This window comes from Adiantum capillus-veneris, chromosome 6 (assembly GCF_014529385.1).
Source record: "Adiantum capillus-veneris isolate H3 chromosome 6, ASM1452938v2, whole genome shotgun sequence".
NCBI lineage: Eukaryota > Viridiplantae > Streptophyta > Polypodiopsida > Polypodiales > Pteridaceae > Adiantum > Adiantum capillus-veneris.
The window spans coordinates 135,614,801-135,633,759 of record NC_140936.1 but is presented as its reverse complement, the minus strand read 5'-3'; the positions used below and the strand labels follow the sequence as shown (position 1 = coordinate 135,633,759).

The 18,959-nt window shown below is 42.0% G+C and overlaps 1 protein-coding gene across 3 annotated transcripts in view; it reads right to left on the bottom strand.

Moving 5' to 3' along the window:
* Positions 1-3,023: 3,023 nt before the first annotated feature.
* LOC147456327 (uncharacterized) overlaps positions 3,024-18,959 on the bottom strand; it is a 57,141-nt gene continuing 41,205 nt past the window's right edge. The window contains exons 2-6 of one of the 3 annotated variants that reach the window (XM_086514852.1): positions 9,770-10,043; positions 9,309-9,524; positions 8,410-8,677; positions 5,701-5,889; positions 3,024-3,705 (exon numbers count right to left, since the gene is read on the bottom strand). In XM_086514852.1, the coding sequence (XP_086370978.1) occupies positions 3,433-3,705; positions 5,701-5,889; positions 8,410-8,677; positions 9,309-9,524; positions 9,770-10,043 (1,220 nt within the window). In that variant the 3' untranslated portion in view covers positions 3,024-3,432. The remainder of the gene's footprint in view (positions 3,706-5,700; positions 5,890-8,409; positions 8,678-9,308; positions 9,525-9,769; positions 10,044-18,959) is intronic. The other 2 variants (XM_086514850.1, XM_086514851.1) reach the window with 2 other exon arrangements.

Sequence of the window (18,959 nt, the reverse complement as noted above, 5' to 3'; positions counted from 1 at the left end):
TTTTATGCTTGATAAGCTTGTTAAGGGCATGTGTGAGATGAAATTGAATTTGGCTAGCCTTGAAGAGAAAGGACAACCTTTTGGACATAAATCCCAAAGTAAAGAAGGGCTTGTGCATAGATGTATATGGTGTGATAGCACATACCATGGTAGAAGGGATTGTGATAGCTTCAGTGATGATGTAAGAAGAACCTTGTGTTTTTGAAGGATGGGAATATCCACTTGTGAGAGACATGTATGGCGTTAGGCAATAACTTTTGGTAGGTTTATCAAATAGAGAATTCTTCTATAGCATGAAACATGCGACATTGGAGGATTGTATACATGAAATTATTGAAATAAGGGATAATTGTGAGATCTATGGGGAAGATGCCAAGAAATAGATATAGGGAGTGACAAGGGAGAAGTTGCTATGCCTATGCAAGTGGATCCACTAGAAATTCCAATATGAAAGAGTACAAAGAGGCATTGAGAAAAATGACTCAATTTGTGGATACTCTTCAAAGAGAAATTTTGTTGAAAATGTCTTGACAAGGGCCTCCTCAAGAAAAACTTATGGCTCAAGAGACAACTTAAATGGGTTCTATAGAAGGCAAGTGGAATCCATGAGTCTTCTCGAAGAGTTGAAGTGCAACAAAAAAATAAGGTGCAAAGGTTTTGATGTGGAGGCTAAGAGACCTTATATTGCTCTAGACAATTGTGCTCTTGCCTGTTAGCATTTAACTTGAAATTGGGTGGTAATCCTTGGGGATTTTGGACGAGTAATCGATGGAAAACACCCCTCTTCTTGTGGTTAGGTCTCTACATTTTGTAAATTGTCAATAATGTCTAAACCACTAGCTTATTATTTTTTTTAGGTTAAGACACGAAGAAAATTGAGGATTTTCTTACAATATTAAGAGATGCATGAAAAGTTTTATATTGAAAAGCACAAAAATCCCAAGCTTTTCTCTTTAAAATTTCTTGAAAGTCTTAGAGCTTTCTTGAAAGTCTGAGAGCTTTTGAATGATTTTAATTATCTGTTTCTAAATCTTTTCTTATATAGAATGACTTTTTTGTTAACAAAGAAAAATTATCCCTAAATGCCTCTAAACGCTTGCTATAAATAGTGAGCCAAAAAACGTAATTTTGAAGATGCTGACTTGACCGGGAGGCAAATATTGTCTTTCAAGTTCTAGAGGTGTGATCCAAAGTAGTTCTATGGGTCAAAAAAAAAAAGAACATAGACCATCCTTTTGGAATTCAATATTGCATAAATCATATAAATCAAGCTACATTTTGCATTTTGTCGCACAAAATTTGTGAAAAATGGAAATTAAACTGAGCGAGCATGTAAAAAAGATTCTAGATGCGACAATTGTGATGTTAAGGAATTGGCTATGATTTATTGATATTTACAAAGAAAATTTTGAAGTTTTACCAATTTTAGTAGCTACTATGTGTAGAGTTAAGAAGACCAAAGCCTATAGAAGGATCTTCACCAACAGATTTGGAGCTCAACATCTATGACACCCCACACTAAGGCCTACCACATGTGGGTGCTACCGCCATCAATATGAAAAATCTCCCTTCAACCTCCACTCTTGCGTTATAGGTGCAAAAAACTTAGTCCATGTGTGTCTTGCCAGATTGTGCAACTACTCTATCAAGCATGGCATCTTTAAACGATGAGGCCTTTGATGTTGTATCCTGGTGATGTCCATGAAGGTCACACGATATCATCAATCGTACTCGTAATTGGGAATGTGGGGATGAAGAAGCAAGTAATTAATAGCAAATGGGCCTCAATGATGAGGTCCCCTCTCTTGTAGAATGGTTGTCGGCCTTTTGAGCTTTAGGAGAAAGAACCCAACACATCTTTGATTTTCAAACTGCATAATCCTTCTTGGTGGCTCAAAACCCAACTATTGCAAGCAAAGATATCTCCCTTACATTTTTAAACGTAATGGTCCTCCATCTTCGTGCCCCTCATATAGAACTTGCATTTCCAATTAGCTCTCTCCATAGCATCCCATCTACTTGTCTCCATCTTCAAGTATACTTTGAGCATCAGCTCAAACCCTAGAAGGTGTCCATAATTTACATAATAGCTTGGTATCCATAGAGCTAGGTAGGGTGATGAAGCCATATGTGGTGAAGAAAGTGACTACTAATGTGCCATCCTTGCACCGTGAGGGAAAGGAGTCTAATTCAAATCCTCTGCGTATCATGTATTAGTGTGTCTACTCTTAAGATCTGATCGACTTGGCTCAAATGTAGGCAAATCTAAGTTGTACTCAAAAGGGGGGAGAGATTGAAAAATGCCTCCACAATACTAAATACTCAAGCTCTGAAGACAATAAATGCTGGCCAGCACAAAAGTATTGTGTGTTCTCAATCAGATACTGGAAAGCAAACATGACAATTGCAAAAGATGCCAAGACTCAAAACAATGAGTCTACATACCTAGTCAATGTATGATGTGCAAAACATAAGGAGATTGATTGTGAAACAAGAGGATGTAGCAATGCAAGCATAGAGAATGATATTGTCAAAGGATAGGTCTCCAAATATATATGATTGGAAGACCTATACAATGATTTCTAGGATATCCCGTTCATTAGAGGTCACGGCACTATTTTATACCTACTCTACACAATATATTTATGCATAATACATAGAGAAATGATGCTTAACACGCTACCACTAGTGGTTTTTTCCATCTTGATATGAAACCGATTTAGGGCTAAGCTTACTTTCGCACTAGATATATCCAACTATTACAAAACAAGACAAGCACACTACAGTTTTACAATCCTTCAACTACAAGCTCAAGATAATTTTTCCTATGCGCTAGTCCTCAAGCACCTCACGAATGAAGTGATACCTCACATCAAATGTGCTTTGTCCTCGCATGGAACATTGGATTCCAATGTCATGCCACTTTGTGTCCATGGCTTGGAAGTTGGGGAAGAGATACCATTTTCACTTGTTGCTCAGATGACCGTATAAAAAGAGAGGTGACATTGCTGCATTGGATTCACTTGATGCACGAAAACACTTCAAGATTACAAAACACTCCAAGATATTGCAATGTAAATGCCTACAAATGTGGCCTTTCTTGGAAAGGCTGGATGGAATTGCAAGAAAGCACAGTTGCTTGCTTAAAAGGGAAACGGACGAATTGTTTCCTTAAAAACATAGTTAAATTAGAAACATTCGGGCAGATATTTTAGAAAAAAACAAGTCAGAGTGAAAACACAGCATAGAAATGAGCATTTGTTCTTGAAAAACCAATCAAGCACAATTGGTTCAAGCTACTGAAGCCTACCTCGTGGTTCTCCTGCATTAGTCACACAACTTCATTTTGTGTCATATGTCCCTTTTCGGTTGAAATTATCCCCTTGATGGTTAAAAACGTCCTTGGAAATAAACCACATTAGACGGCCATCTTCAAATAACAGCTGAGCCTTGTGTTCTGGAGCTGCTTGTGAGCCGCGATGTTAGGCGGCTGTAATTCTTTGGCACATCAATGCAGGATAGAAAGGCAGGGATGACAGTGCACTTCCGAAGATAGCCTTCCAAAATGACCTCATCTCGAATTCTGAGGGCATATCTGATGTAGCCCAGAGCCTGACTTGTTGCATTCTCGTTAAGATCAGCTCCCCTCTTTTCCAAGCTTTTGAGCAGCTTCACATATTCTTCTCCATTGAATCGTACACCACGCTGGGACCATAAATGAAAGAAACCAATCATGGAGGACCAAAGAAAAAAAGACTTTCACATGAATCTTTAACAGCAGAACGAACTGATAAAGCAGCACATAAACCCTGGGGTAAAAAGGTATCACTACTTTGTTGTACTATCCATTCGTAAACGACCAGAATCTTTATGCTTTGGAGTACTAAAATTGTCCGTCAATTTCAAGATTTATGATTAGCAAAAGTCTTCTGATTTGTGAGGCACATTCTCCATCTCTCCCCTGCAGTCAATGGTGCAGACTCAAACTAATCTCAATGCCCACTCAAACTTTACAGATGTATTCAATCTGAGTGGCATCTCTCTTCTTCACTTAATCTCCCATCATTCCCTACCCAAGCGAGACAAGTCAACCAGTCCTTTCGGCGATTCACTCATTACTGTATTGCTCAGCAAAGCCACTGCATGAATGAATCCTCAAGCCCAGACAATATGCGAACTAATTCTGAGCACATGCGTGTAACTGGTAAAAAGTTGCAAATTGGACACACGGCATCATAAGCTGAGTCACACGAGGAAGAAGCACTGGGAGAATTCAAATGCAATGATATATGAGGACACTCAGAACCAGTGACTATCTTGGAGTTTCAAGGTAAACAAAATCTTAAACACCGGCTTCTAATCAGAGCTGTGTATAAATGAGCTCTTAGGTAACTGCCTCTGTCATGCATAAGGTTAGCACTGTGCACTACAATACCCGGGCCTAAGTATAAGAGCTGTGTATAACCGTGCCCTTCTGTAATAGGCCTCCGTTATGCATAAGGTGAACACAGCGCACTACAAGACCCGCAACAATACCAGTACCACAACTGCAGCTTCATCATGCCGGACTAGGCTAAATGTTGATGGATCTCGCATAGAATGCTATAGCACTCTACACCAAGAGAGTAATTGGTCCTGTACTCCCACAGTAGACGCCCCCTCAGAATTTCTTTATTCCATAGCAACAGGATTTACAAGAGTTGGCGATTCTTCACCAAGAAGGCTTTCAGCCGCCGCAAACCGCCCTCTAGTTGTGCTCACACCAATGATCATAGGTCTCTTTAAGACTCTTTAAGCAGCCACTTGCGAGTGGTAGGAAAGCCTCCTAAAGTGTGCTGCAATAGACTATACATTCCCAAAAGAATGCTTGAGATTAATTTTAATGGTTCTGAAGGTAAAATGGCCCTGGAACAGGCACAAGTACGGTGTTTGACCTAGCTAAGGGTGGCATTCTACAACTCAAAACAAAGAAAGAGGGGTACCTGCAGGCTGCAGGGCAAAAAGGCCTCACAAGACTAACAATGGAAGAAATGGAACAGAGCAGGGGATGACTCTAAACACTTGATGATGACACAAAGACCTCTTTCTTTGATGCAATTGAATCATGGGTTACAGCCCAACATACTGTCACTCGACCATGCGTACATGTCATCAATATGCAGCTTCGTTCAAAGACTTCAAGGTTTCCTGCTGTTAATTGAAGATTTTAGATAACGACACGCACAAATACAGCTACTACACAGGTAAAAATTCTCTGAAGCACAGCCATCGTATGTGAAGAGTACTAGAAGCACAAAGACATGGCAATCTCTTCCGATTATTTCATAATTAGCTAAGGAAGAAGTACCCAATCTCATTAAAGCTGAAGACAAGAACCAATACACAGATATACTGAGCCAGACCCTAAACAAATGTTGGCAAGCTTACTAAGCCTGCATAAATGCCTCCTCTTCAAGGCACACAATAAGCACCTTACAAAGAGCTCACATGTTACCACCACCTCAAGATCGGCATATTTGTACCAGAATGTTTTCCTTACTTTCAGCAAAACACATAGTTCAATGGAAAAAGAAAATGGATCAACCTGTAAATTTTGTTGATCCATACTTTCAGCAATACAAACAGCTCAATAGAAAAAACAAGAACAAGAAAATGAATTGCCCTGTGACTTATTTTACACGTGAACAATTTTTACAATACCTCTAAAACATGGGCCACATGGTCCAAAATGTCATATTCTGGTTTTGTAGGTCTCCGATTCCCGACAAACATCATGTTGATAAGGTCTTCATACCATTTGTGACTTTCAAGGTTTGTCCTAAATGTCTCAGCTCGACGGGGGCTGTCCGTTGGCCTGTTTTCCCAGCTTTTCTGAGCTGGACTTAACTGCTGCAAATGATAAAATAAATTATGTGTGAACCATAAAAGCACCATGAACGACACGAACAAAGGAGTTAAAAGGCATCTAGTTGAAAATTTTCTAAAAATTGGAAGTTAATCCAGTGTTCACAATTGGAAAAAATTTGAAGCAGCGTAAACAAAGATAATACAGAAGCCAAAGCATCTTGGACATTACTCAACTATGAGGCGAGCCAAAGGGGCAAGGCTCTTTGCGACAAATGTTGCAAGAGCTTGCGTAACAATTGAGCAACATTGGAGGGAACATATAGAGACTACAAGGGGGGAAGGCAAGAAATAGTTGTTGTAGAGCAAAGACTCCTGGCATCTTCCAGCACTTGAAAAATTCTCAACACAGTGTCCTTCCCTGGAAGAGAGAGATTTTGTCAAGCTGGTACCTTCTCTAACATTGACTCGCTCGAAGTGGATAAGTGGACATATAAAAGGTAATACATCATGTTTTCTTAGGTCATAGATCTTCCCCAGAGATACAAGAATAACTTGCAGATTTTCTCAGAATTCAAACCTCTACTCTCTGTGAGGAGACCCTTAGAAGTTGGAATGTGAATTAATTGAACATTTCGTAAAGAGAGCTTGAAAAAGTTCAAAAGGCCAAAAGACTTATAACCTACAAGACCGCATCAGAGAGAGCATCAATCACGTGTGAGCTATGCCTGGAAGAAGGCAAAAGATAAAAGGTGGACTCCTAATTGTAGAATCTAGGGACAATGCTACCAAGTCTAGCGTGCTATACCATTAAGGGGCCATGAGAAAAGTGGGATCTGTGTAGACCATGGGGAGACTCTTTAGTGAGGCGCTACGACATGGCCTGTAAACCCCCCCCCCATCTTCGTGTAGAGGTGCCCTTTTCTTACGCCCTAGTCAATATTAAAACTTAACAGGCCTAAACCTTCCATGCCATCAAGTACAAAAGAAAGCACTTCGTGTGCACTCTTGCCCAACTGAGACGCTTGCTGTAGGGTAGCACCTTTGAAGGTCGGTGGTTCAAAGCAAGGTTTCCTGTTTAAAGCAAAGAGGCAAGTAGCTGCTTCTCCCATTTGCTTAACTAGAAAATCCTATCCTTCAAAAGGTAGTCCTCACGCTAATACATGGCAAGAGTCCTCTCAGGCGGCATATTGATTCTCTTTATTCAGGAACCTTCTCTCTTTAGCATGCTGATTTCTCCTCATTAATGTAATTCTCTCTCTCTACAATGCTCTAGCTTTTTGTTTTGCATAGAAATGCAATTCTTACAAAAGCAGGTTGATTTTAAGCATTGTCTTGAGGCTTGGATCGAGATTGAGGGTCTGAACTGCAGTTTTTCCTCTCTCGTGATGGCTGATTTTTCTCAGCGTGTCAATTCTGGAGGGATCACAAGACAAAAACTACTTCTGAGCCTATTGCTTTCCACTACAATCAACCATTGGGGTCCCAATAACCAGATGACCCTGGTGGCCATACTTAGTGAGCTCTCACGCTGATGTAGAGTCTACACGTGTGTGTGTGTGTGTGTGTGTGTGGGGGCGGGGGGGGGGGGGGGGGGGGGGGGGGGGGGGCAGGCACGCACACTTCCCTACCAAGGAGATAAATCAATTCTTTGCCCGATGTAACGTTCAGTTTAGGGTCCCTTTTTCTGTTGTCCCGGAAGAGCATCTCTCTCCTAGTTTTCTCTCAATCTTTCACTGTCTTACATCAGTTATTTGCAGTATTTGCGTGCTGATTGCAGACATGGTAGCATCTAGCCTTGTATCCCTCTTCCACGATAAAGGTAATTTCAGACTTCAATTGCATGACCATTGGACTTTTCACATGCATTCCATCAAGGTCTTTGACGCCCTCAAGAGTGAATTGCCAACTGAAACTCAAAATGACACTCGGCCTAAGCTTGAGGTTAAAAGCTAAAAATCTCAGGAAATGAGTTTTGAAGGCTTGAGGATTTAAAATCCAGTTCTCTCATGATGCTTTGAAACTGGAACTATTTTATGATTGTATACTGGTATTGGGTGGCCAACATCATGTATCTCTGTCATTGTGTACCTTACATGACCTGATAGCATGCTACCGGAAAAATTCATGGAGCTCTTGGGCGTTCCCAGTGAATTTTCGCCATTGTATTGGACAAGTTAAGGAGTACCACGATATTTTAACTACCTTGAAAAGTGACAATGAGCCCAAGATTGATTGCCTTCATAGTGTTTGGTAAAATCTACTCAGTTTATAATGTACTTTATCTCCGGTCATTGTGCCTAAGGTATGCTTTGCACAAATCAAAACCTAGGGACTTATTATGGACTGTAACTGAGATGATGTAACCTCAAACTTTAAGCATCTTTTGAACATGATTGAGACAAAAATCCAAGTGTAGGTACAATAAACCAAGCACAGCAGAAATTATGGGATGCAGAGCTGTAGTACAACAGAATCAATGTGGCTAGCATATATTACCTGACAAAACCTTTTCTTCTTGAAAGCTATTAATTAGATAGGCCAAGATAAACAAGGAATCCTTACATTCAATGCTGTGAACTGGCGTGTGTAGGAGAATGGTCGTGTAGATTCAATAGCTTTGGCGACTTGTCTCAAGTGCTTGTTGAGATTTTCCTGAACTGCTGTGAACCTTGTCTCTTTATCTAAGATGTTACTTAGTTGCCGTAAACTTGCATCTGCAACTGCTTTGGCAGGCACTGCGCCGCATGGGAAGCGTTCTGTAAGGAAACCATTGCTAGTAGTAATTGGAGGTCCCTCAACACTAAAAGGTCGAGCAGAGACAATCGCCGATCTGCAAATAAATGAAGATGCAATCTTGGTTATAGTAGACCTCTGCTATATAGACTTATGTTTAGTGATGGAGCTATTGAGACCAAGTAACTATCAGCTCCATCACATACTCCAACATCCACACTTAATGCTCAGTCCACAAGCATGCACACAACCAGACTTATATTGAAGTAAAATAAGCAAAAAAATATGAAATGCAATCAAAGACACTACATGCACTTCCCAAACAGCTACGATTGATAAAGGGCTGTTAATAGCAATAATATCGTGTAGTCCAGTAACTCTGAAGATATGCGGTAATCTTTCTCAAGATTGAACTTTAGATGCTGACAAAACTTCACATACAAAGGGGCATGTAGGTCCTTCCTTGATTTAGAATGAGGGAAGCTCTTCAGGAAGAAGTCCTCTCAAGTGCAGGCCAGAAGAACATTTTCTTTTAAATCATGAAAAGGCTCACCCTTACTAAATGTGAGCAGTTTGCGAAGTATCAGATTGTAAAAATATCTGCTTAACTTTGTCTACTATTGGACACTTTAAAACCAGAAAGGTGTACTAAGTTTTAGCACAATTCTCACAATGCCTTTGATTTTAGATAGAAATTAGACACACTTGCCACATTAACACTATCTGACCTGGCTGATGCAATCCTCTTGGCTTCGACACGGTATGCGAAAACAAGAGCAGCATTATTTGCAAGTTGCTTGGAGAACTCAAAGTTCTGATTGACAGCTTTCAGATTTAACTTAGGAACAGTTGGCCGAAATGACCGTGATCTAGGTGGGAACCTTTTCTTGGAGGTAGGCTTTAATTCAATCTGGTTCAGACTTTTTAAGAAGTATCTTCCCATCCTAAACTGAAAAACATGTTCTTAATTCAATGCTATATACTTATTAAGACATTATCCAATCTTAGTTATGGTGATAATGGCTGATAAATGCACTTTTTTGCAACAGTGTAATGTCAACCAAAAGTAGTATGGAGAAAAAAGAAGAATTGTTCGACATTACTGAAAATGTTTGATAGCCACAAATTGGAAGACGTTTTGAGACGGTTAGTGTTATATTAATGCCAGAAAGAGGAAAAATGACATTACCTACATGCTATTAGGCTTTTGTGTGACTTTCTTATCTTGTCATGCAAATATTCATAACCATTACGAGCTGACGCAAGTCTTGGCAAAAATGGCGTTCCACACCAACGTTCACCATTCCAATAACATCCTTTCAATCTCATTGGCAATACTACGGGCCCCGCATCAGCTGGAATATCTTCAACTTCATTTTCCTCATCTTTCTGAGAATAACGTGAATGATAAAGCATATAGCTTTTGGGTAACAAGGATCTGTCTCTTTTAAGATCGGGGGTTCCTAACAGAAAACTGAACTTAATCAAGGTAAATCAAACTTAGTTACTAGCCAATGTGATTTTCAAGCATGACACTAGTGACACATACTCTAATCTTCTATAGTACGAAAATGTTCTCAACCAAGAGCATTAGAACTCATACTTCCAAGACCAATGAAAAAAAATATATATATATATTTATTTATTTATTTATTTATTTATTTATTTATTTATGTCTGCAAATGACCAAAATAGTCTCTTAGACCAAAATAGTATACCTAGATGAATCTAGGTGTAACAGACTTGGACACTCCAAGTCAAGATTCTACCGCGACACGACAAGAATTCACTTCAAAACAGTTCACAGTTCACAATTGATTCGATACGGCCCGGCGGAGTTCCGTGCCTAGAGATATTGGCCCCATAGACTGGCACCCCTTTCGGTATTTCATTTTGTATTAATCTGTTGCCAAAGTACAATAGAGTGGTTGGGTCTCACTCTCAGACTCTGCGTCCAGATGCTCTCAGAAGTGAGAGACCAACTTCACTTATAAAGAGTTACAAGGGATGCCAAAAGTAGAGCCCCAAAAGCTGTACATCAAAAGCAAGCAATTCCTCTCACAAGGCTTAGTAAAAATAAAGCAGTTAAATAAAAGCTCTCTCTTTCTCCTTGCGTAGCCACTGCGTAGCCAAAAGCAGGCCCAAACTGTCGTCCGTACACTCTGCCACGTGGCTACCTGCCCGGAAAATGCGCCGCTTTTTCTGCCTTTCCAGACGGCCGTACCACAATGCCATGTCAACACTCAGTCCGTGTTTCCCGGGAGTTGCCCCTGCAAGAGAGTGTGTGTATGTGTGTGTATGCCACTGGGTCGATCTGTGACCCTAGGGTTCTGCCACGTCAATGAGTTGTGACATACCCCCCTCTTGAAAGCATTGTAATCGCCCTCGATTACGCCTTCAAAACACACAGAAGCCATAAATTGTCTTAGCAGACACTAACTGTTAGTACCAACGCACTAGGAACACACATCTAGCACATGTACCAAAATCGACAGTCACATCACAAGACATCACAGGACGTCACTTGACATCACAAGACATCACATGACAAATCACATTCAAAATTCATTCGGATCTCAGACCATGATTTATCGGCAATGCAATTAGCAAGCGCATCTAGATCCACTCAGGACCTCAGAGATGCCCGATTGACTAATCCCTATTGCAACCATGTCTATCGCGATCATTCACACCAAAATGCTGCAGTCATTTCGTCTATCAGTTCCTGCACTTAAACAAGTTAAGAACAAATCAGTATCATATTATTGGGAATTCCAATTCATAAAGTCATTACAGTAGAATACTGTCAGCTCTCAGTATCCCTGAAGCTCAAAGAGACATCAGTGACTCTAGTAACGAGACATTTGTTGACAAAGGAGCGGAGTAACTCCCCTCTTGTGGATACCCGCTGCACCAGATTTCCAGCCAAGCTGAGTTCGGGGTTCCAATTGGAATAGACTATGCTAAACCAAAAGCTTCAAGGTAAAGATTCACAATCTGAGGAATATCTGCTAGGTCCTCCTCCTCCATCAACTTCGCATCCAATGCAGGATAGTTCTTGAATTTAACCAAGAACTGCCTTCTCACTTTACCCTTAATCTTTCTGTCTTTATGTGCCAATATTTGTTCGGGAGCAAGGATCTCCTCATTTTCTTCCACTTCGGGTTTCTCATCAAGCTCCCCATCTTCGGGCACATCGCCTTTAAAAGGCTTCAGGAGACTCACATGAAAAGCATTGTGAATCCTCCGAGTTTCGGACAGCTTCAATCAGAAGGAGACATCATTTATCTTTTCAGAAATCTGGAAAGGTCCGTAGTATCGCATACTAAGCTTTGGAAAAAGCCTCTCCTTTCCCTTTTTCTTTCTCAGGCGTTCCTTCTCAAAACATAAGAGCACCCAATCGTTCTCCTTCAATTTCAAACCGCGACGATGGCGATTTGTTGCCTTTTTTTGTCTTTCTTGAGAAATCTGCAAAGCCTCACGGACCTTAGCAAAAGCCGTGTCCAAGTCACGCGTGTACTCATCGGCTTCAAAAATCTTATCTTTCATGCTTAGGAAGAGTGGAACCTTCGTAGCACCTTCAATAATCTCAAATGACGCCTTCCCCATCGACGAGTGTATCGTGTTATTGTAGGCAAATTCCACCATAGGTAAATACTTTCCCATTGAGTCTTTTGATCCGAAATGTAAGACTTCAATAAATCTAGTACCAATGAATTGGCAATCTCAAATTGCCCATCAGTCTGCGAGTGGAAAGATGACGAGAACTGCAATCGCGTGCCAATGTTCTCCCAAATTGCCTTCCAAAACAAACTCGTGAATCTCGGGTCCCTGTCAGAGACAATCGTCTCGGGCATGCCATGTAATCTGAAGATCTGGGCCACAAACAGTCTCGCTAAGTGATCCGGCTTAACTGTTTTTTTCACTGGCATGAAATGAGCTTGCTTGCTAAATCTGTCAATAACAGTCCAGATACCATCGTGATCACTCTGTGTTCTCGGGAGATCAAAAATGAAATCCATTGCAATACTTTCCCAGGGGCGGGTGAGTATGGGCAAAGGCTGTAACAATCCCTGTGCTTTATACCTGTCAAACTTGACCTTCTGGCATACCAAGCAACTGTGCACAAACTCGTCCACATCCTTCTTGAGTCTCGGCCAAAAGAAGTATCTCTCTACTCCTTTCAAGGTGGTAGCAATGCCGCGGTGACCCGTAAAAGGTGGACAGTGGCATTCGGTCATAACCTTTTCCCTCAACGGCTGTGTAACGCACAACATGGTTTTCCTCATCAAGTAGCCATCCCGAATGGAATATCCCGCTACTATCTCCCCATTCTGTAACCGAGTGAAAATATCTGCAAAATCTATATCTGTGGCATATTCTATCTTGGCCGGGTCCATCTACACTCCTATTGCTGAGACAATGTGTCCCAAAAAGTGTCTCTCTGGTAGGAAAAATTCACTTTTCTTCGCATTAATCACCAACTTGTGATCTCGTAATGCTTGAAAGACCTGTACCAGATGTCTCTATGTTCTACCTCATCCTGGGAGAAAACAATGATGTCATCAAAGAAAGTGCCAACAAATAGTCTGTACTCTCGAAAAGTCCTGTCCATCATCCGATTAAATGTCGCAGGACCATTGGTGAGGCCAAATGGCATCACCAAAAACTCAAATAACCCAAAAGTCGTCCGAAAAGCTCTCTTGTAGACATCTCTCGGCGCGATTCGGATCTGATGATATCCGCTCTTCAAGCCGATCTTGCTAAACACGAGGATCCCTGTAGTCAGTCAAGAATATTATCGATCCTAGGAATTGAAAATTTGTTCTTGATAGTGATTTTGTTGAGACCTCTATAATCGATGCACATTCTCCAAGATTAGTCTTTCTTCAAAACTAACAACACTGGAGAGCAGTACGATGAAGTACTAGGCTGGACAAGACCCTTCTCCAAGAGGTCTTTCACTTGGTCCATAAATTCTTCGTTCTTCGTTCTGGGCTCGGCTCACATGGTAAGGTGGCCGGTTCGGTGATGTGCTTCCAGGTATCATATCAATAGTATGATCCTCAGGACGAGCGGGTGGTAACCCGCCTGGCAAGCCCTCTGAAAAGCAATCGGCCTGAGTGTGGAGAAAATCTTGGCGTTCTTTATCAAGTTCAGACATATTTGTCCTACTCTCGTCATTCATCTCTCTCAAAAAGATCAAGTAAACAAACAGACTGGATTTCATTAATTTTAGCAGAATCCGAGGTTTTTAGCCTTTCTGCAACCTCCGGTTCCGTCTCAGCAAGTTGGGTCACTGGATCATATTCAAAAGCCTGTTAAGGCTCGAACACAGGTGATTCATACCGCACAGTCAATGGAAACACCTGTACACTTGACGGAGAATATGCAGTCTCCACAATTTATGCCTAAGGTGCAAGAACAGGTGGCTGAGATGCCAGTTTTTCAAGCTGTACCAGTTCAGCCCGCCACCTTTCAGCAGCCTATAGCTGGTTCTAATGGGCAGGGAAGCAACTTACAGGCTATGCAACAGGTCTTCCCACCACCTTCAGTACATCCTGTGTCTATTCAAAGAATGTAGAGGAGCATAGGCATCACTTGGCCATTGTGTTCAAAGAGTTACGCAGTCATAGGTTGCTCATCAATGCAAAGAAAAGTGAGTTTTTTCTGGAAGAGATTCATTTTCTGGGACACATTGTCTCAAAGGATGGTGTCAGAATGGATCCTGCAAAAGTCGAAGCGATCAAGTCATGGCCAAATTTGAAGACGGTGCATGATGTCCGAAGCTTTTTGGGACTATGCTCCTATTACAGAAGGTTTATCCGAAATTTCGCTGAGATTGCTTCACCTTTACATGCTCTTCAAAAGAAGGCAGTCACCTTTAGATGGACACAAAAAGAGATTTCAGCTTTTAATCTCTTAAAGGAAAAGATGACTTCAGATCCAGTCATTGTGTTGCCAGATCTTAGGAAGTCATTTGTGGTCCAGTGTGATGCCTGCGGTAGTAGCATTGGTGCTGTGCTAATGCAAGATGGCAGGGTAGTAGCCTATGAGAGCAGAATTTTGCAAGGGCCAGAGATGACCATGCAGGTTTATGAGAAAGAGTTACTGGCTGTGATTCATGCGCTCTTAAGTTGGAAACACTACCTGCTAGGTGCAGACTTTGTTGTCCAAACGGACCATCAGACCTTGCGATACTTCTTGACACAGACAAAGTTATCTGAGAAGCATATGCGATGGGCAAATATCTTGTCCATGTTCCATTTTCAGATTGTGCATGTCGAAGGCAAGAAGAACGTTGTGGCTGATGCCTTGTCAAGGAAGCCACAAATTTCAGCTGTGTCGATTCCTTATCATCATGAACTTGATGATATGAGAGAACAGTATGCAAATGATGAAGATTTTGCAAGGGTCTTCGAGCAACTAATGGATGGACAACGTCATGAACACTATCTTCTTAAAGACGGGTTCATGATGATGCATGGCAGATTGTGTGTCACAAAGCCATTGCGACGCAAAGTTATGGAAGAGAGTCATGTCCCACCGTATGCAGCGCATCGTGGTATCGATGCTACAGTTAAAGCGGTTGAGACATTCTTCTATTGGCCTACATTAAGAAGGGATGTGGATGCCTTTGTGCGAGAATGCCTAATATGCCAAAAGGTCAAGTTTGACAGGCAAAAGGCACCAGGGTTATTGCAACCACTACCTATTCCAGATAAACCATGGGAAAGTATTGCTATGGATTTTATCTTTGATCTTCCGAGAACGCAGACAGGAAATGATGGTATTTGGACCATTATTTGCAGATTCAGCAAACAGGCTCATTTTATTCCTGTCAGGAAGAAGATAAAGCCAGATCAGATGGCACGCTTGTTTATGAGCAATATTTTCAAGTATCATGGCATGCCACAGTCGATTATTAGCGACCGTGATCCACGCATGACAAGTTTGTTCTGGAGAGGCTTGTTTGAGAATATGGGCACCACGCTCAAATTCTCTTCGTCATTTCATCCTCAAACAGATGGGCAGTCAGAAGAGGCAAATTCTACTGTCCTAGATCTGCTGAAGTGCTATGTGTCAGAGCATAAAGGAAAGTGGGAGCAGTATTTGCCATTGGTGGAGTATGCATACAATAATACAGTGCATTCATCAACTGGCAAGGCACCTTTTGAGATAGTTGAAGGTGGCAAGAAAGTTCCTCCCATACTGCATACAAAGGACAAGATATTTGAAGCAGATAAGTATGTTCAGGACATGGATGAAATGTACAAGAAGGTCAAAGTGGCCTTAGAAAGGACTCAGGCAAAGCAAAAGAAAGCAGCTGATCGTCACCGTCGTGAAGTGGTATATTCACTTGGTGATTGGGTGCTTTTACGCTTTGAAAAGGCAAGGTTAAAGAAGATGAAGGGCAAGGAAAGACTGTTTCCAAAGCTCAGCATGCGTTACTATGGGCCTTTTCAAGTATGCGACATAATCAGTGATGTTGCATATAGGCTGAAATTGCCTGACAGTTGGAAGATTCACAATGCGTTTCATGTGAGTCTTCTCAGACCCTATGTGGGTGATGTGCCAGAAGATATGCCAGCTGAAGATCAGCCGGAAGTCGAGGAACTTGACGAGATCTTGGTCCCTGAACAGATTTTGGCACACAAAGAAAGGAAAGTGAAAGGCAAGGTTGCTAGGCGTTACTTGGTAAAGTTCAGAAACTATCCACCAATGGATGCTAAGTGGATGGAAGAAGGTGAACTTGCAGAGTCACCAACTGTGTTATCACTTTACCTGGAAGCCTTCGATTTGCAACCTACCTTGACCCCTTGAGTTTCAAAGCTAAATGGATTGTCAGTGTGACAATGGCTTCTGAAACAAATGATGTACATGGTATTTAAAGTGAGCTCAAATCAAATACCTGTTACATGAATGTTAGAGCTGTACAGATTGTCAGTTTGGCAATTGCTCTTATGGAATGTCCAAAAGTTTGGTTAGTGCTATAGAAGTGAGTATTTCTTGTCAGTTTGTCAAGGATACAGTGATTGCTTCAATTGAAGAGTACATGTGTAACTGCATTCTTAAACTGTCGGTTTGGGTATGCTCGAAAGTGTTACGGGATCCAACGTGTACTATAAGACAGTGGCAAAATGTGCAGCTACCATTTTGTCATTGGAAAGTTAGTGACTCAAAGCAATGGCAGAGTGCGCAGCTACCACTATGTCATTGGGACAGGGTTCACACGCAGGCAATACATGTGTCGACGAGGTGTTGAATACACCAGGGTTGACAATGAGCATGTATGTGTCGTATATGTGTCGACAGGTGTTGAATACATCAGTGTTGACAGTAGGCATGTACGACATAGATGCAAACGAGGACGTTTGAGATTTCAAGAGGGGGGTATGTCACCAGCGTGTGACTACTATCTATCCTTTTTGTTGATTTCTTTCTTATTATCTATTTACTTTCACTTTTTGGAAACACCCCTCGGGAAATCTAACTGCCCTGCATTGCATAGCTAGTGTGGAACTGTCCAGAGGGAGTCCAGGCCTGAGGGCAAGAGAGCACTAAGGTTGGACAAGGACTATGGTTAGCCAAGTGGGGTCATTGACTAGCCAAAGTGGAATCCTTTGCTACAGAGGCTACATTTCAGTTCTGGATGTGGCCGCAGTGTACAAAGAGGGTCGGATGACCTAGAAAGATACAATGGCAGCATCTCCTAAAATTTAGGGAACTGCTATTTTGGGACCTGAAAATGTCTTCGCGTCATTACGTGCAGTTTGACATGGGGATCATTTTGTTACTCTGTGGCCAAGTCAACAGAGGCTGCAGGTGAGATATTTTTAGACCCGAGGGTCTAAAGCGGGAAAATGCACAAATGAGTGACACTTGGCACTTTGAGGCCAGTTTACTACTTATAGAGAAGGCAAAAACGTGATTTATAGTTGGGAGGCTCATTTTGCAAGTCTCTGTCACAGGTTAAGAGCTATGGAGTGCTTGCTTTCCCTCTTATGCACAGTGCGGTGCCAGGAGTGATGCCCTGCACGCTACGCACTGCCCTCTCTCTCCCCTTTGGCAGTATGTTATGCCCCTCTAGTGGGCTCTTCATTTGACCAATGTACAGTTGTGTGGTTTCATGCGCGATTGCCGAGGCAAGAGCCTCTTGCACAGGTACTGGATTAGCTAGCGGCTAATCCCCCCGCAGGTACAGGTGAATTCGGAGAGGTTTCACGCCAGAAATCTCGTCCGATTCAAAGGGCAAGTAGCCCTACAGGTGCGTGAGCTCGAGGACTTGCTAGGGATGCGACCGGCACGCGAAACGGAGCCCGAAACAGTGAATTACAGCCTGCTGTGTATTTTTGCAGGTTTAGGGTTTTGGCCCTAAACGGACCCTAATACCCCCAGGAGGTTCGGGGACGCAAGGGGACCGCTGTACAGGCGATCTGGCGCATTTTCAGGGCTGAAAACAGAGAATTCAGCGTGCTGCAGATTCTCGCCAGGTTTTGCAAAGTGCCCGTATGCTTCGGGAAAGTCGGTCAATGCGTGGGAATACTGACCGTGAAGGGTTCTAGTACAGTTATGCTGCCGAAATCGGGCTGGAACAGAGGAAATTCAGCCGAGTTTGTACGGGGCAGCTTGTAGGAACCACAGCGTTTATTCCTTCTTTTGAACAATAAAGAAATACCGAAAGGGGCGCCTAAGTTAGGGGCCAATCTGGTGTCTGTCTACTCATACAGGTGCAATCTAGCAGCCTGTATCCCTCTCCCCTTTGTTGTGTCTTGAAAGTACAGGTAAAATAGACGACTAATAATGGGTAAAAGCTAAATCAAGGTTTAAAGTAAAGTCTACCGCCCTTTTTGGATTGAACAGGCCGGTTTCATACTCCTTCAAATCGAACACACTTCTTCTGTTTTCTTGCCGATGCAAAGGTAGACTGACGACCCAAATAACCCGGGAAGTCAGTTCCTTTCTTCTGCTTTTTGTCGTGCTTTTCTGCTTTGTTTTGCGCGTCAAAAAGCTGAGAAATCCGTACATCAACCACCTCTTCTAATTCTTGCTCTGTGTACATCCTTGGAGTAGGAAGTTTTGTCACAAAGTGATGACGTGGCGGACAGCAAAAATCCTAATTTTTGCCAGAAACCCTAATTTCCAGAGATCGCGGAGGCTTTTTTTTTTTTAATGATGAGCGACGCGAATCTTGCTTTTTCTCCATGCCATGAGAAAGAGAGAGAACTTGCTTTTTTTTTAAAAAAGAGACTCTAAGAGAGAGAGAGAGAACTGATGCTTTTTATTTTTTTTTAAGCTTTTCGGGCTCTGCTTTTGGGCATCCCTTGTACCTTTAAATACGTGGTGAGGGCTTCACTTCTCAGAGCATCTGGACGCAA